The 20,027-nt window shown below is 39.5% G+C and overlaps 1 protein-coding gene across 1 annotated transcript in view; it reads right to left on the bottom strand.

The window, feature by feature from the left end:
* The window catches only part of LOC140235172 (gamma-aminobutyric acid type B receptor subunit 2-like), a 145,747-nt gene that overhangs the window by 25,364 nt on the left and 100,356 nt on the right, over positions 1-20,027 (bottom strand). The window contains exons 2-8 of the mRNA XM_072315207.1: positions 17,215-17,352; positions 16,024-16,194; positions 10,975-11,079; positions 10,280-10,345; positions 4,714-4,914; positions 2,121-2,384; positions 700-760 (exon numbers count right to left, since the gene is read on the bottom strand). Of these exons, the coding sequence (XP_072171308.1) occupies positions 700-760; positions 2,121-2,384; positions 4,714-4,914; positions 10,280-10,345; positions 10,975-11,079; positions 16,024-16,194; positions 17,215-17,352 (1,006 nt within the window). The remainder of the gene's footprint in view (positions 1-699; positions 761-2,120; positions 2,385-4,713; positions 4,915-10,279; positions 10,346-10,974; positions 11,080-16,023; positions 16,195-17,214; positions 17,353-20,027) is intronic.

The following is a 20,027-nucleotide window of genomic DNA, read 5'->3' as shown; positions in this document are numbered from 1 at the left end:
CGCTAGAACGCATTTGCGACTTTCAATCTAAAATCAATATTCTCTTTGCCTCATACGATCCTAAAAGATTTTTTATTTAATTTGAACGAGAGATGTTAAAGCATCTATTTTGTGCTATCGTCAGGACCTTTCTAAACATGGATTAGCTGTGGTTCCCGCACATAATACAGACGCATATCAATATCTCGTACACCTGCAGAAATACTGGCAAATGCGTAAGTGCGTGTCCAATAGTCGCAAAAAGTTATTTTTTAATATGATTTTTTAAGTTAAAAAAAAAAGTTTGTGACAGGAAGCGTCTGGCAGTCCAGTATTCCACGTTCGCCTCGAGCAAAGCAACAAAAAGGTCATGTGTATAAAGTTTTGGGATTGAAAAATAACGGGGAAGTCCCAAATAACAAATTCGTGATATTGATGCAGAAAACTGTGAGCATAGACAAAAAGCAGGACAGAAATGGAAAGAATACTATAACCGTCATAAGTCACGCATGGATGTTTTGTTTTGCTTTTTGTTTCGTTTCTCATATTTTTTTTTTTCTGGAAAAAAGCAAAAGGGGCCTGAAGGCTCTGCCCGTCTTCTTCCGACGGATCGAATTGGGACAATCAGGCTTCAAAAGTGGCGGCCTCTCTCTCTCTCTCTCTCTCTTCCTTCCTTCCTTTTTTTTTCTCTCTCGCAGACAAGAGATATAGTTTCCTTACCTTGATTCTGCCGAAAGGTGGTAATGCCAAATCGATCGGGACCGTTAAACGAGACGGGACCCTGCAAAGAAATCGATAACGGGAACGAAATAGAACGAATGGCACCCCCTTGGCTTCATTTTCGCTCACAAAAATGTCTCTGATTACCGATTAACACTCTCATCTCACGCAGATGTGGAGTTCGGCAGGCATGATCTTTGCTCACACACTAATACCATTCGATACCTGACGTCAGATATTATGGCACTCATACAGTTATGGCAGGCTCATAATACGCCTCGGGAAAAGACTACGGATTGCTGTATCTTAGGCGTCTTTCCTCAAGCTAAGGCAGAATTAAAAAAAAAAAAAACTTTGAAGAAAGAGTCATCGGAGTACGTCTCTATGCTACGGAGGAGAATGATGAACGTGACGCTCACCCACACTTTTCAAGTGCAATGCACTGCGATGTTTTGATCTGTACGTAATAATTCTTCAGATTATACAAGATTAAAATAAGTTTATTGGTTTTTAATGTACAATTTCTTTCTTTAACCCTTACGCTTTGCATGTCTTAACCGATCTCCGGTAAGTGTGTTTCCGCCTAGAGTGTCTTTATCATAGGCCTATTGGTGCAACGTGCAAATAGCACAGCTGTCAAGTCGCACTCAACTGGAATCAGATAATTTCACAGGATGAGAGCGCTCATAAACTTATCAGGTCCTCAGTCTTTTGGATCTTGAGCCTTGATGATCTATTGAGGCTAAAGATGATACAGAGCAAATTTCGAACCCTTATTCTATCCACCAAGGTGGTTATTTTTACGTGAACACATTAAATGAAAAAAAACTTTCATCAAATTCTTATTTCATTTGGATTTCTTTGACCATCTTTGAGGCCTTAAGGAGTTTGACAATCTCCTTGTGGTTTAGAATACGATGATTTTTTTTTTTATGCTTCTAGTCTTGATCAAATCGAAAGAGACTTGGGAATTCCCCCGAAAGAGGCTGAACATCAAGCCCAGGGAAGACCAAACTGGAGAAGGATCACTCGTAGGAGAGCAAAGGGACACACTGTCATATGCAATCAAGTGAAAGTATTAAAGTTAATCTTTATCAAATGGCGAGGAATTTGATGCTGAAATTTGAATTCTGATACTCGAATGAAATATCAAAGCCAGAAAGAAAAAGTAATTCGTGCTAGAGGCCTCAGCAGTGTACGAGGAAAGATAATAGCTCACAATCGACAAAGAGTTCTTCACAAGTCAATGACTACCATAACTTTAATGGCTCCTTTGGCGCCACGCCAAGGTGACTGAACTCATCCCGCCACTAGTTTGTCCACACTCTTCGAACATATCCCGGCACGAAATCTGACGCGGGGAGCGCCCCACATCGATCATTACCACAGCGCTACCTTGCCGAAACAACGTGTAAACTTACCGAGACACCTGTAAACTTGACGTCGGACATGATCTCAATCAGCGTGTCCTTCGTGTCCTCGTCGTCATACGAGAAGCTCATCGGATCCCACTCGGATTCCGTGCTCGTCATCTCGGCGGACCCGTTGCCGATCGACCCCCTCCTCGCCATGGCCTCCTTGAGGGCCAGGGTGATCGTCCACACGGCGTCGTACGTCTGCGCGGCGTGCGCCGAGAGGTACTCGATGCCGCGGCTGTGAAAATCTCGCTGGAAATCGGATGACGTCTGTGGAACAATACACGACAAATCTAAATTTATTTTTTTTTTCTTGAGGCGGGGAGGAGGGAGGGAGTTGTCTATCCATCATGGCCTCTTTATAGTAAGTAATGTTCCTCATGAAGACTCCGTAATTGCTAAAGCCCCATAGCTTTAGCAGTTCAAGGGGGACCTATGAGGCGAAATAATTGTCCCATAGATTTGTGCGCAGGATGAAATGTCGACCATAACATGACCTCCCTTTTAAAGAGTTTAGACTCTTAATCCACTGCACAGTACACCATAGTGTTCTTGTGTCAACTAGAATAATGAGCCAAACATGTCTGGATGTGGATACACGGCATGGTACTTTTCTTTTATCGGAAATGAAGAGCAGTCAGTCGAGACTAAAAGAAAAAAAAAACGATAACAAAGCCAAGGAATACCAAAACCATATTCTTACAGAATCTAACAAGATTCGAGACGATATCAATGTTTTTCATTTGTTGTTCTTACAATATTGTCTGTGCTCAAAAAGATAATTCTGCAAAACACTCAGGATTATATTGGATGATACTTGTTCTACTTCACTACCATCGATCATTAACGAAAACTGCATTATGTATGACTGACAGTAATGTAGAGCAATTGTTTACATTATAAGGTGGATACCAGAAAATGTTATTGTCAGTGAAGGGATGTCAACATTGGAATGATTCATTTAGATTTCTTTTTCTAGCTTCATCTTCATAAAACACCTTGAACACGAGTTTGGAATATACGTGAAGCATTTGCCGATACACCAAACTACTGGTTTGACAGCGAGTCATCGATGTGACACTGACAAACACGAAATCCATTTTTATGTTACAACATCATCTCCATAAATTATTATGTTTTGATCATGTAATAGTGTTTTTTTCTTTCACGTTATCCAAAAATGCAAGAGACAAAACAAAACAAAGAACACCAAGATACTCAACATTTTGAACCAAACCGTACTCCTTCTAACGTTGGACAACCCCACCCCAGAAGAAGTTAATCCTCTTGCAGACGAGCACCTTCAGCCGCACGACAAGATTGTAGTACAATGTGATTGCTCGTGTCAGTTAGAAAGTCGACACATTTCACGACGCATGTGTCTTACATCTCGGGATGACGCGGTGCACATCCGATTTTCCATCGCTTCATTTGCTCGGTGGAATTTACCGCGTCAAGATCGCTTTCCGTCAACAGAAGGATTTATCGCCTTTGGCGGATGACAACTTCTCGCTGTGATATGAAATGTCTTGTTCTTGGGGAGGGGTGGGTAGAGTACATCCATGGTACATGCTTTCCTTTATGAATCAAGCAAGCTAACATTAAGCTCTCGGATTACTATAGCTTTGCATTGCTGTCTCTCTCAGCGCTACTTTGTTTCTTGTTGGCAGTGTGGCCATTTTGTAGCTCGATGGTTATACACTTCGATTTCCCCAGCATAATGAATATAATTTCCTTGCAAATGGAATTAGTTAATTTCTGTTTTCATTTAACGAATTTGTAAGGAGACAATTCAGAGCTTATTACACTTGTAAAGCTGGTACTCCTTATTTTGAATGAATTTCACTGACTTTTTTATAGTACTTTTATTATGACGAAATCACGAGGAGGGGGTTGTCCCTTTTAATGACAGGTGTTTTGTACTTTAAAAGGATGGTATAGTATTGGTTGAGATGTGGATTGAACTTTTCACTTTTTGTGAGATACCAAAACTACTTATGAAATGCTACACATTTTAAAATTCTAAGAAGAATTCAAAGTTTATTTGATGAAAATCCGTGCAGAAATACCTGAGATATCAAAAAACAAAATAAAAACAAAGTAAAACAAAGCGATCGTAGTAAAGGGTGGGTCCCATTTTTTATTTTTTTTTTCACACAGTGCATATATTGAAAACTATTTCACTTTCGTTATCTTAGCAACTATTGCAATGTATCGCTACTGTTAGTTTTTTTCCTATTATTGTTGTCTTCTCTTTACAATTGTATGCAATGTTTTTGTCACTTAAGAAAGTGAGATTTATGTTTGTATATTGCGGAAAACACGAATAGATATGAACTTGAACTTGAACTTGAACTTGAACTATTAGGATCCCTTTGTTTTGGATATCTCAGCCATTTCACAACCAATTTTCATCAAATAAACTTTGAATCCCTTTTAGAATTACGTGCACTTTCATGTTTTATTAGAGGTTTCTCATTATCTCACCAAAAAAAAAAAGTTGAAACCTGAAGCCCCATCTCAACCAAAACTATGTCATCCCTTTAAATAGTTAAATACAATAGAACGTAGACGGAAGCGAGCATTATCGTAATCTCACCAGGCCGGACACGGATGGGCGGTCATCGATATTGACGTCCAGGCTGTCTACGGCGAAGTAACCCTCCACGGCCTCGGTGAGCTCTTCGGGCGTGCAGTCAACGGCATCATCATCGTCGTCTTCGACCAGCCACCAGTGATGTGAATACCAACCGACGAGAAGCCACACGTACTTGGCTCCGTACATGCCTCTTCTGTATGCCTGTGATAAACGAGTTGGGATTCTGATTCTTAAACCGGTGCTCTGGCCTTATTTTCTCCAAGGACTTAGGGTTAGGGTTAGCTTTGTGATAGGGTTTTAGGTTTAATTTGATGTGAGGATTAGGATTAGGGTTATTCAGGGTTATGTTTGTGGGTAGAATTTATGTTTGGCTTAGCGTGCAGATATGTCATGAGAGCAGTTGTCGCAGGAGTAAATGTCATGGAACCTTTAAATCATCTTAATTCTCCCATCTGTTTCATACGCAGACATTAGATAGCTAACAACACCACCAAGGGGAAAACCCACAATATCCCATTATAAAAAAGGGGAACAAATAGAACAGTGACAAGCAAAAACGTGATAAAATCCACAAAGCTGCCTAGATTTGACACGAAATCATAGTCAAAACTGAAATACAATATGTATGTATGCGAACAGACACACACACATACACACGCACACATTACAGTATTATATACATACACACAAAGCGAGTGAGAGAGAGAAGAAAGCAAAGAATGATGCCAGTTCTTGTCTTGTCCATACCTGACTCCCTTGTGTCGAAGTGAACCTGAAATCCAAAATGGCGTCATACATCGGACTGGCGCCGTTGCTAGATTGGAATTAGGGTCGGACAAATCCTCGCCAAATCCCAGCTATGCCTGTTTAGAATCTCTGTTTTTGTTGGACACTTGGCAGGATATCATTCATAGTACTTGCTGGAATCATGCACTGTGTCCTATTTCTAGGTCGTTTGGATAAAAGGGTCAGTGTACCATTAGATTGAAAATTGCGGTTTGCTGTTAAGGTCCTGCACGATGCATTTTAGTGAATTCCCGACCTTAACAAAAGAGCACGCCCTGGTAATGGCTTCTGGACACAGATACCACCCGGCAACGTTCTCCGATGAAATTGTCTAAATCCATGGTCATACCGCATCCCAACAAAAGAAGGAGAAAATGGATCATGAGTTAATGAATTGACAAGTATCACTATTTGCATGTCATGATCATGTATAAGAGATCATTACCAGATTAATGATAATAATGTCTTATTTATCCAGGGTAGCCTGTTCTACCAGAGGGCCCTGTCATTATCATAACCGGCTGGCGTTGTCATGTACCCATTTATACACCTAGGTCTATAGGGACATGGTGTGTAAAAGCATCTTGTCCAAGGACGTAAAGCACTGGGCGGGAATTGAACTCGGGTCTTCCGATTGGGAGTCGGGAGTCATATCCACTAAGACACGTGAATAAGATATTGGCCCCTACAATTATTTATATTGGTTATTTCAACAGAAAAAAAGGACAAAGGAAAGTTGGAGAGAGAAAGGGCTCTTTATGAGTAATACCCCTGCATTTTGTCACATACAGACATACGCACATACATGTAACATGGTTTACAAGTAGGTAAGCATACATTCTGTTATTAGTTAGTTCGGACTTTGAAAGACTATATTGGAGAATATAAAGAACATTTCTTTAAATACATTTCATGCTTAAGCAGAATGATACTTCTGTTTGACATAACGAGGCGTTTTCGTAATCTCTTTAGTATCTCTCTCTCTCTCTCGTCCTAATACATCTTCGATCCTGTATGCCCCCTAAGAAGGAGAAATTGGAAGGGAGACAGAATTCACTCCGTAGGGTCACGTAATAATACTCTCGAGTTAAAGCAGCTGCTTGTTTGTTTGTTTGTTTTTTTAATGGCGGTGGCACCTGCTCATAATCGGGAGATTAAGCCATATTAGCACGCTGCGTGCGCTTCTATAGTCTTTGGTTTTGCCCTTGTCTTGATTATTATTACATAAAGCAGTAACTATTTATCACATAATTCTAAGATATTATATAATCGATAAAACATTTGGACGAATCAAGAATGACTGAATCGACTTATCCAATATTATGTATTTCAAGAATTTCTGAATGATTTTTAAGTGTGGCAAGACTCTTATTATTTTAAATTAAATATTAACATTTTATCAAAAACAATTCAACATGAAGTCGAGAATTCAATCGTCGCCGGAATAAATGTTGTTAGAAAAATCATTGTTGAATAAATGCCATATTTTCGAAGCTAACTTTGGCGGAGCAATGGTCGGTGGAGCGAATGTCGGTGGGGCAATAATTGTCAGAGCTTGATGTTGGGGGAGCATACATTTCTTGTCACCGAATATTATATCTGCTATAACGTAGCCGATGGAGACACCCAGTATAATAAAGACAGCTGTACCGAATGATCTACAGAGGAAATGTTTATAAAATCAGTGATGACTAAAGTCTACAAAACTGTCACGTCACATTCACTTTTACAAACAGTACACACACACACACACACACACACACACACACACACACACACACACACACACACACACACACACACACACACACACACACACACACACACACAGACAGACACACACGTCATAATACTCAGTACATAACCATCACTCACCTATTATGTTTATTATGCATACAAAGAGGTGGGCCTCTCCAACGGAGAGTATTCGTGCGCAGGAATCAAATGCAGTGTATCACACCAGTGCATTATAAGTACATTGTCCGAGTTTAGTTCAGGGCCAGCGCGAACAAAAACAGTCGGGCCATAATCTCTGGGAAGTTATTTCCATTAGCCTGATCAATTAATGAGCTCCGTGCGCTCTTGACCTACATGCACAATTACGCTTGAGATAAAAAAGAAAAACTATATTTCAATAACGTATAATACATGTATGTCTGATATTTTGCTTGGGCGCGACCTCGTACTCTTGGTGTTTCGCTTGCAGTTGACCACTTAAAGTATTTTAAAGTGATGGTTACAGTGGATGGTGAAGGAACAGTGCGCACATGAACACAGAAACGTGATTCTCGTAAGACGCAGGACTTAAAGGTGCGACAACAATTGCAAGAAAATTCGTTGCAAAATTGCAAATACAAAATAACATTCCACCTTTTGACCAGTCACTACGAAATTCCGACAAGAATGTCAAACACTGATATTTTTCCTGATCTTGATATACCCTAAGCTCTTTAATTTTCAACAATTTGTGCCTCATTTTTTTTTTTTGAATGATGTACCGTAAAGAGAGAAATTCATTCACCAGACAAGCAGTTAATAAAAAAGCAGCTTCGAAGTTTAGCCGTAGTCAAGCAGATAACGCTTCTAAACACAAAACGTTGATTTAAACTCAAATGTGACACGCTTCAAATAAGCAAACTGAGGTAAGTCTGAAAACATTCTTAGACGTTTAACCATGAGGTATAGTTTCTGAATGAATTCCATTTTTTTTTTACAACAGCATCGACTGAGAAAAAAAAATTGCTCGACTTTCACTTTTGTAACTCAAACATGATAACGTTGTGACTTGTCACAAACAAGGTGTACTCCATGAGAGTAGCTGAACAAAAGTACGTGAAAACAGAAAACAGCAAATTTTTGTGTACTGCTTGTCGTTCATACGAAGGCTCTCACTGATCATTCGCAGATACACAGGCGTGAGAATTAAAGAATTAAACTGGGTGGAACGTCACCCTTTTTTTTTTTGATTTGTGGATAAAACCGATTATTCCTTAAAGCCCCAGCACAAATTCTGCGGACATGACACGAAACAGTCCCCAGATTCAAGCTTGGTGTTAGGACGTCCAACAGAGCGCCATCGCAGTTGGACACCGGCTGCGCAGCCGGGGCCAAAATTTAGGTCAGGGTTAACACCGTCCTCAGCTGAGCTCTGTGGATGTAACGAAAACTCATCCAGACCCTCGCTGCGTGAGTACTCGTATTCTTGACTAGCGGTTGGTGCTTCACTCGGCTTAAACAAACACAATGTAAGATGGACACTATAACGATGCTATAATGTAAGATGGATACTGTAATAATTTCAAGAATATCTATATGGAAATTACTCAATGCGTGCAGCGTTGAAACAGAAGATACAAAAAAGTGATTGATACAAACATAAAAACACGCAATCGAATGAAATCACCCACCCGCTTCACCGAAGGGTTGATAATGATATTGACCAATTAGTGTCTCAACGCGTCATTAAGATTTCATAACTCTCATCCTGTAGAACTTGACTCGTTGTTATTGTTGTTCAGGGGATGATTTTGCTACTGTCATTTCTAAATCTCACATTTCTGCATCTGTACCATTACAGCTTGTCAACGAGGGTAAGCGCATGAATACGTCGGTGTGGGGTAAGGTTGGTTGATAAATTTGCATAAAGTTGTAGTTCAGGAAGTTCATGTCGTGAATGTCGACATTTCAAAACGACATGGAGCATAATTTCAGGCATAATATTTTCACTCCTTTTCCGTTCCCCTCTCTCCACTACCTACTTTCTCAGCCCACCATCACTTCAAGCATACGCTCACGATAAGTGGTCTGATGCATTTTTCTCTTCATGAACATTCCTTTTATTTGATTTCGAAAGTCATCGTTGATAATAGATTTGCAAGTTATTTTACACTGTATATCTTGTTGTCCGTAATGTTGAAAAATATTATTAATGATGTTATTTCGTATTGAAATTTAAAGGAAAAATTTAATGCTATTTTGTATTGAAATGATGAAAAATGCAAAATAAAATCAAACAAACGAACAAACAAACAATTAAAACTTTAACGCGCCATGAGAAATATGTCGCAGCGACTACTCGAAATGGGGGCATTCCGCTTAAACTCATTCCGAAATACCCACAAAACCAAAACAAAATAAAACAAAACAAGCAAACAAAGCAACATCAAGGAGAAAAAAATAGGGAAGTGAAAGCACTTAGGGAATGAGAACAACAACAACGGAAAAATAACCCAGGAGGATGAGAGGCATACACGGGATATCACTTATCATGCCCGATCACCTGGTGGAAAGTATGTCTTTAGTCCCACGCAAGTGATTACCACACGTGGTTTGATGTCTACCGCGGCTTTCTTCTTTATTCGTCCTCCTTGGAGATTACGTATGGGGAAAAACAATATCACTTCCTTCATCCTTTGTGGATGAGTTTTCCTAATCACAGCTTTCAAGGGAAAAATAATGTATCCATCAGAGAAGGCAACGATGTGAACATTTAGGTTTGAACAGTTTGGCCTTTTTCTTTCTTCTTGATTGATTTGCTTCCTGATTGAAACTTCTACCAGTTCATCCGTACGGCTTGGCCAAATAAACCCCTATCATATTTATCAGTGCCAACGAACCAATCCATCTTTTTACATTCTCACACCTTTCTTCTTGCGGAGACACTCAAAAGTTAAGTACTTTGTCTCTGGGGTTCAAATTACCCAGTGATCTTTCCAACAGGCACGGCTACCTATATACCGTAAATGAGGTGTCAATATTTTCTCATTCCCGATTAACGTACCTCGCAGAATACTGCACGGGCGGCGTTTTCTTGAAAGTTTCCGATAATTATTCTTGCATCGGCGTCCTGAAGAAATATGAGAAATATGAGAGAGAGAGAGAGAGAGAGAGAGAGAGGAAGAGAGAGAGAAAGGGGGGGGGGAAGGAAAAATATAGAACGCATTGAGTACAAAAAAAGGGCAAATTTCGTGATTCGCCTAGACGGCGAATTTTGACAGACATCAACAAAGTAAATAAAAAAAAAAGTAGTTAATCAAGAAACCGAAGTTCTCCTGATATTCCAAGATGGTACAATTTTGGTTGTCTTCTTGAAAGTATTCGTATATTACTGTCAAAGCATAATGAATAAAGAATATATTCTTGATCGCATTGACAAAAAGCCATTCATTTTTTTTTTTTTTTTTTTGACGGGGGCATAAAACAACATTGTTTTGGGAATAAGACTGCAGAGAAAGCGAGCATAGCGGAAGATTATAAACTCCGAAATGCTCATAATCAAATCACGTTTGATTTTTTTTTTTTAACTTTGATTTAAACATTTTTGTTTCACATGGTTTGGGATACGACACGATTACGGTATTTGAACTTTTATTACAGTTTGCCTGTCACTTCAAATTATTCTTACGCAATTCAATTTTAAAAAAGTAATCTATTTATCTTTCCATCTATTTATCAATCACTTATTTATTGACTGACCTGCAGCTTCTGCATCTGTGGTCCTGGATTTTCGACAAAGTGCAACACGGGTGATAATGTGATATTGGTGTCAGTTTCAAAGTACTTGCTCATCGTTGTCTGGGCCTGTTTGAAAAAAAAATAACACCATACACACAGACAAAAAGAAAGACAATACAAAAACTCGTCAACCGTGAAATACAGGATAGATACAGAAGTGTAATTGATTCTTTCGTTTGCGTCTTTTTTTTTTTTTTTTTTTGTCTCTCTCTCTCTTTTGTTGCCAAATGGTATTTCATAGTTAAGGAAACAGACAGTTTCGAAAACCTTGGACTTACTTCACTCGTTCCCGAGCACATTCGTGTGTGAAAACTGGAAAGACGTTGAGCATTACGTTTGGTATGGATTTAATTAGAATATCACAGTAAGCATGGTAAGACCGACAGCAACACTAAACAAGCACAACTGTACGACTTTGTAATCGAATCGCATAACTTTATACAAACAGGATGAAATATTAAGAGATTCTCTGGACGAGGAGGAAGAGGAGGAGAGAGGGGAGATATTGACGAGTTTTCATCAGCAAAATACTTAGTTATGATATGTAAATGATAGTATAAACTTAATTGTTAAATGTAAGGGTGGATAGCTGAAACTCAAGCCTTCTTTCATCTTCTTAATCTGTCTTTCTCATTAATAACAACCTGGAATATCAACGGTCAGTTGACATTATCTTCTGGAGAACGTTCCTTATGTTTGATTAGCAAACAGTCGATATTCTGAAGGATCAATGCTCGAATTCCTCCCGTAATTTTCTTTGAAAGGAAAGGATTCCAAATCCTACGATATGCCATGACGTGCTGGTTTCATGTGAAGAGAGGTAAAAACCTTAGTATGATAATAAAAAAGGTAGTTTAAGTCCCATCCATTGATTATACAAATTTTGATTACGCCAATGAACTTGGCCATTTCGCGTGTAGATATCCTACAACAACAACGTTATAACACGGATGTACTCTGACAGGCTCAAGTGTAATGAACATCTAGATGTGCTCGTTTGTAGTCCGTGGACTAAATATAAACCACAGATTCGATTTCAAGTACCTGTGTGCAATTAACTTCAAATAACTTCAGGGACTTCATTTCTCTTCATGGGGGAGAATGCAGAAAAAGAAGTTAAGTCAAAACAAACGCATACTTAAAACGAATGTACGTCCTACGACACTTGAGGTCCTGCGGTTTATCCGGGTTGACTAGTAACAAACAGTTAAATACGTTTTATCATTACTGTAAAGCAATGAAGACGACTTCTCCCATAAGTTGCGTGTATAAAGCAAACTGCAAAATGTCTCAAGGTTTCTGCGCTCTTTGAAATATGTATCCGTATTCCTTGGGATAATCATGAAGAGACGATAATGACTGCAAATTACCGTCCCACATGATTTCGGGTATTGCAGTATTATGAGAACAAGCTTCTTGTTTCCCCCTCTGAGTTTACCACGCATTAAACGACAGATTGATGAGAAGAAAAGTACGATAGCACTTCAAACTGTAACACAGCCTCGATAACCCTGTTTAAGCCCCAATGTTTCCTCAATGCTACTTCTCCACTTACGAGAAAAATCGGAGGCTGGACGCGAAGTGCTGTATTGGATTCGACAGACTGAACTGCCTCTATTTCAAGTGACCTCGGTTTTGTTGAAGGAACGGAGATGACAAGATGGCGCCGATAAACGCGTGCGTTCACCTGCGATGCAAATCGACCTTTTCAGTGCACATTAGCCGGTGAATGATCGAAACATTCGTCGCGTATTATTGAGCGCGGGACGTAAGGAAGGGAAACGGGCTGTACTTCGGAGAAGACGGATGGGATGAAATCATAAGAGAATGTCGTAATTCAAGGAAAATTGAGCAGCAATCGCTCATAATCAACGTCCCGGAGGTACAGGCACATTGTCCAGCATGATTTACATTATCATCAATTTATGTTAAGCTTTACTTGCTGGAATATGAAACTGACTCGAAAAATAATTTTCATCATGAAGAAGAACGCGCCAGTGCGCCTTTAAAAAGGGAATAACAGAACAGCAGCTCCAATTATGCTCACTCCACTTTCGTTGCCATTTACAAGAAAATCCGCTTAAAAAAAGTTTCAACCTTATTCAAAAGTGATAGATCCAAGAAAAATATTGCCCAAATGATAAAGTTCATAATAAGAAGGGGAAAGCTTAAATATCAATATGATATTTAGTGTAATATTCATATTTGGCAGATCTTCATCTTCCCAAGATTTTGACAGCCTACCGGATGGGACAAATTTGTCTTCCCCATCAAGATGGGTTTCCTCGTGCAATAAGTTGAGCGGCCTGAAAGCCTACACGACAGGATTATGACAATTTCATCTCATGTCATGCATCCCATGTAACTATGATACATGCAGTATATTAGGCATAATCACCGGTCAGTATTGTCCTTATGATGTTACTTTAATCTCATCATTGTTTAGGTCATGCAAATCTCGGTAAATCTTTTAGGGTCAAAGCTGGCCACCATACACACTCCGTATGGATCTGTGTAGGGAAACCTGTAAAAGATTGAGAACATCAACATTTCAAAGAGATATTATACAGGTGCAACTGCCTCGCTTTTTAAAACATTTTGTTTGTAATCTTATCTCAATGAGTGCCTAAAAGAGAACAGCAGAAAGCCACTCTCAGCTCTGTTCCTTTACGAAGGAAGAAGAAGAAGAAGAAGAAGAAGAAGAAGAAGAAGGAAGAGGAGGAGAAGGAGGAGGGTAGGACATTGTGCCTTGCGTTTACAGAGGTGTTTTTTTTTTTCGAGCATACGCTCTCTGATTACACGGGTCTTCGAATTCCGTTCTCCCACTTGAGAACGAGATGTAATAAGAGAGCCAGAGAATAAGGCAGGAAATGATCATAAGAATAACAGAAGAAAATTTCTATTTCAGGTTAGCTTTCCTTTTGATATCAAAGACTCAAAGAGTGCAAAGCCATAGCTCTTTATTCGACAGCGTAGTGATCTAAATGCCCTTCATTTCAATTTAACGAAGCCTAATGTTCCTCACGATGCCCTGCAGCTTTTAAAAATTCATGTTGACCTTCGATTAGCAAGGCCGTACAGTGCATGTTTGATAAATGACACGGAATGGCTTGAAAGGATTCGTTGCAAGGGCCAGATAATTCCTCAAGAAATTCCCTGACATCTCGACTAGTATTAAATGGAAGGGGGGGGGGGGGGGAGAGGGCAGTAACGGAAAAACACGTTTAACAATTGTTCTTCCGTAGAACCTCAAGTGCCTCGCCTCACAAATGCTATCAGTGAGTTTCCTGATAGGGCTCTCGGAGAATACCTCTCCCATAATATATGATCCTTTGTATCAGATTTAATAGAGTAACACGATACCACCCGCTCGATTGGGCATCACTTTCCACTTCCTCTGCATTCGAATAGAGAGATAATAGTACCGGGAAACGAAATACATTAAGAGTATACTCCAGGGACTTAATCCACTGAATTAATTCAGTCACTCAAACGTGAAGAGAAGGTAGACCAGGCAGTAGGAATGCAACACAAGGAGATAGAGATGATATCCAACTTCAACCTGCACATGAATTCATGAACGTGGTCCAGTTTCAAATTCCCAAAAATCTAGAACGCGCATTATAACTCAGTCAGTGGGTAACGGGTCACTCGTATTTCCCAGTACGTTCGAAGTCAACAGGATTAAAGGTCTTTAGACATGGCTTGAAATATGTCAATGACATACCAGTTACACACTTTTGCAGCATTGAAGATATAACTTATCTTTGTGATTACAGATTAGGATTAGTTATTTCTACGGTATGATTTAGCACCATGGTTTATATTTGAGTTCAATGACCGACCATGATGGTGTGATGGCTCTGTTTTTGTGTACCACATTCATTACCTGTCCATATGTATGTGTGTAACATTCGTGCACATTTGACTCAATGGCACAGAAGGAATTAAAACCAGATTGTGAAACAATCCAGTCTGGAAGGATACAGGAATACAAGCCATAATGGCCAATCGAACACAATATTCTCTTAATTTGAACTGTTCCATGAGGGGGAAATTTGTCAGAGTTCGTCCGGCATGAAAGTCATATTGATAGAATGTATCTGTACTAATCCTAGCTGATTTGTCGTTATTCACGCAAGAAGAAAGAAAAAAAAAAAAACATCTCGTTGTATGATCAGACTTAGTTTCTCTGTTGTGTAAGCATATCGAGATTTTAGTACAATGCATTTCATATATTCCAAGTTGTAGACATCGCTTGCCATGCATATAACTCCATCTCATTTTTTTTTTTTTTGGTTGAATTTGTCAATTCTCGTATAGAGAACGGAGTACTAGCCTTAGTTCGATCGCTCTGTAAAGGTCCCGTTCATGTTTTGACAAAAAGCCCGACAATAAATCTCACATTAAGGTATTTTTTTTTTAATCCTGCGTAGTCTTTATTTTCCCCTTAATCCTACCACGTCACAGGAACTATATCCCAATTGGAGACGAGGAAGGGGGGGGGGAGGGGGCTTGATTTTTTATTTTTTTTTGGTAGTCACTTACATTTCACGTCAGTGTCATAAAGCTGACATTTTCCAGCGCAAGCCAACGTATTTTACACGCAACGACAACGCTACGCGACACACATAAAATCCTGATACTTACAATATTATAGTAACTGCCCTGTAAATGTTTACTCACTATTTATAGGCCGCTCTGCCACGTAGAAATACGATTAATGCTATTAGAGCTATGGTAGAGCCGTCACTTAACACTTGCCAAAACCCTGACAGTCTCGAACTTAAAGCATCAAATTGAAATTGCCTCGGAAAGACATTTATGAGGCAGTAAAACTGTACGACAACTTCACCAATACCACGGGCCAACAGCGTGAACAGTACGCTGCATTTCACTGGCTGTGCATCAAAGTGGCGACGCGCCGAATTGGCGTCACGTCGAATTGTCTTTGCATCGTTTTGGAGTCAAAGAAATCTCTGAAGTTGGAAAGGAATGCTTTGAACTCACCAGCGAAAACAGTTCCTGTTCCTGACTGAGGCCCGCCACCAGGCTCCAGTTGAAATACTCGATGAAGGAAGCCCGCGCTGCATTATGGGAAGAGTCTGGAGTGACGGTGCGAAAGAACGTCGGATAGTATTCTCGATCGGTCAGAGCAACCGAAGTGGAGCCGTATGAGACCTGTAAGGGAGAAAGATAGATCCACTGAGGATCACCGTCTCAAACTACCTGAGGCATTTTAAACAGCAAGATGTCGATGGCACCGATGAGATTATCTGTGAAGATTTTCAAACTATCAACTTTCCTTAATGCACTTAATTCTATCTTGTTTTAACTTACATCTTTGTTAACAAAAATGAATACCCAGTTCTTGTAACAGAGGTATTTGCATTTATCAACTAAAAATTGTGGGGATGATTTTGTTTTAATTTCATGTCACCCGAGCGGAAAGGTAATCACTGTGGATATAAAGTCGCATTCAATTACAGGTGGAATTTGAAATAAGAACGGATTTTTGACATTTGATAACCGCAGGCTCCTCGAAGAAAAGAAAATCACGATTAGTCCTCAATCTTTTGATCTTCAATTCTCATATGCCAGCATCCAAAGTCACAGAAATGGTGGGCTCGAATTCCAAGTGAAAATGACATGATAACAATTCTCTGTAGAAAAGTTTAGATAGAGCCTTATTTACAAGCGTCCTTGTCTTCTGGTAAATCCTCTAAAACCTGTCTAATGCATGACATTAAACAAAAGACAACGACAATCAACACATTATGTGGCAAACATACATACATACATACACACAGACACACACACATGCTTAGTACAAAGGCTCGTCATAGGCAGTATCAGATTTTCTGATGATAATCTAGATGAAGCTGTAGAAGATTTGAGTCATCGATAGATATATTGCAAGGGCAAGTATCACGTGCCTCCTCCCCCCCCCAAAAAAAAGACCCACATAACAACAGCAGAAGGTGTTTCCTTTCAGTTTTCTTGATATATTTATGTCTATGAACTTTATTTTCTGTGATGTGTACTAGTCGTGTTTCAAGAGGGTACTTCGTTGTTCGCTGACACACACGAACGCACACAAACACACATAATCTATTATCCACTTCTGCGGGCGATTCATCTAGCAATTTCTTCTCGGCTTTTCGCTCAGTAGCTAGAAAGTTTGGACGAGCCCTTACCTACCATGACCACGTTCCAATACGGCAGGATCTGGCCCACCCGCTTGGAAACCTCGGAGCACGAGCAGCCTAGCAACATCGACATAGTGGGCTTTTTGTACAGTTGGTCGTAGAGGGCGTCTACTCCGACACCGGTATCGCACTGGATGAAAAGAATAAAAACAAAAACAAGAAAATAATAGATTATAAGTATAAGATGAAAGAAATGAAAAGGAAAGAAAAGAAGGAGTGATTACTTGAGTAAGGAATGAGTAACTGCGTGTATACAAAGAGAAAGGGGGGAGGGGTGAGAACACATTATTAGCCCTGGTGTATTTGAGTGTACATCAGCACAGAAAACCTTATAGCGTTGTGCACATAACTCTCCAAAGAACAGGAAGAGGTAAACCTGAAAACAGACGTCGTCTTGAACACACACTAAAACCACTAAAAAGTGAGTATATTCGTTGGACAATCTTCTCTGTTTGGAACTATGTCATAAAATAGGTTCATTATTCGAATGAATATGGCGAAATTGATTTTTGCTGCAGGGGTCTTATATGAAGCTCTAACTATGATATATCTACTGCTCTCCTTTTTTTTCCTTATACGACCTAAATAATATGTTGGAAATAAGTCTGATAACTGTGACATTTAGATGCCTTTTCCATTTTGTTCGTATCTCTTGACATTTTTGTATATTTTGCATTTTATGAGTATACTCGCACTGGGTAAAGAAACCAGAAATGAAACTAAACCGAGCTGACGGAATGAGGGAGATAAACAAGAAATCAGGTAATTGACGTCATTATTGATACAAAATCAATGTCAATAACTGTGCAGCTAAGTAGAACGCACTCTACTTCCTTGCTGCAGGATATGAAAAGATGATAGTTAGTCCTAAGATATCGACGGAGGAGCGTAAGAAAATGTGGATTTCGGCGGCGTTGTAACGTTTGGCGTCTGGTCCAACTTTGTGAAGAAATAAACCGGAGTGATGTAGTACTACTCTCATTTAACATGTGGGGTTTCGTAATGTTCACTAATTCCAGATATTTGACCAGTCATGCTATCAAGGAACGAGACTGACTCTGACAGTGGGTGACTACCATCATGTGTGATGTGAGTCGGGTTTTTGAGAAGAAACCAGAACAATAAAAACTGCCTGAACCTTGGTAACCATGGAAAGAAAATAAATAGAAAAAGTGAAACCGGTATGGAATTGACACATGAAAACTAAAAAAGAAAAAATAAATTAAAAGAAATCACTCAGCTCATGCTGATTTTCTGACCAACATAATAAATTGAAATTGAAATTGAAATTGAATAAACACTGCATAATAGGTGTACATGATCTTACTGCTGCACGTTACACTCAATGTGCACAGTGTCTGGGTAAGATTCCGATATGCCAATTCACGACACCGGTCCATACGACGGAAATAGGACATTTCAAAATATTTGATAATTCTTATTTCTATGTTTCTATTACTTATAGCAAATTTTAAAGGAAAGCGAGTTATAACATAATACAAGGGAAGAAACCCATCAAATAGCAACAACTTCTACCAGTCTACTGGAACCTCGCATGCAATATTGGAATATTGGATAATTTTTATCACACACACACACACACACACACACACACACACTCACACAAGTCCAGGAGTGGATGATTGCATCTCATTTTCCCAGAGGAAAAAAACACACGAGAAGCACACGAGAAGATTTAATCGCTTGAGCAGCTACCGGAAACAATCGCTTAACGAAAGCTTGAATAAATCTGCAGTTTATTCCATTGCCGACGCGATCTCACACCCTTCCCTTTCTTTCAGGGGTAATGCCTGCCTGCATCTTGAGCGCCATCGTAAATCCCAGTGGGCTTTGCCAGCTGCCGTAAATTTGTCGGCAAATTCCCGCGGGGATAGAGCAAATTCCTACCCTTCCCGACCCTAGTCTTCACCGTCCAGCTCCCTACCACGACACCTGAACATACCCAACGTCTTCCCGTAATCTTATGCGGAGGACGGGTGACGGTGTTACGTCACACCGAGTTCGAGCGAGCGACGAATATCTCGCAATATCACAGGTGTCAGTGTCCGGCTTGGAAAGTACGCGTGAACGGAAAAGACAGAAGCTCCTCGAAGTTCTCTCAGTTATTGACCACTATGCAGCTATTTGTTTAATACAAGTTTCTCTTGATTCATTTTTACTTCATTTTGACTTACATCTTATGGTCGGGCAGCCTTCAGGTAATCTTACGACAGGGCATGGGTTTAACAAGATCCCTGAGCAGCCACACAAAGCGTATGTGATTTACAACCCTATTCAATTCAATTCAATTCAAAGTTTATTTCATTTTCGACATAACATATGTTTCACTTCTTTTGATAACAGAGAACAAGGTAAATAGAGCATAGTGAAATGAATAGACTGTACAATAATTGAGGACCTATAGTAATCATACATTTTATAGTAAAAAAGAAACAGAAGTGATCGAAATGAAGTACATGTATACCGTGCGAAAAATTGAGGGACCCACTAAAAAGACAGAGCTTGTAGTGTCCGTTTATTATACTATTGATAGCTTGTAGTGTCCGTTTATTATACTATTGATAGTATATTATCTCTAAAGATGCTTTCTTAAGGGATTGATGAGTGATCAACGAATGCAGGATATTCACAACGCATCAACTGTACAGCAGAGGTGATATCTCTTGGTTGACTTATTACCAGTACTGTGGATTACCACTCATATTCACCCTAAAATCTATTATGAAAGTAGGTGCGCGAACGAGACGAAGAAAAGACGAATATGTAAAACTGATTACAGTATAA

Source organism: Diadema setosum, chromosome 11 (genome assembly GCF_964275005.1).
Source record: "Diadema setosum chromosome 11, eeDiaSeto1, whole genome shotgun sequence".
Lineage (NCBI taxonomy): Eukaryota > Metazoa > Echinodermata > Echinoidea > Diadematoida > Diadematidae > Diadema > Diadema setosum.
The sequence above is the reverse complement of the archived record's forward strand: the minus strand, read 5'-3'. Positions and strand labels throughout refer to the sequence as shown.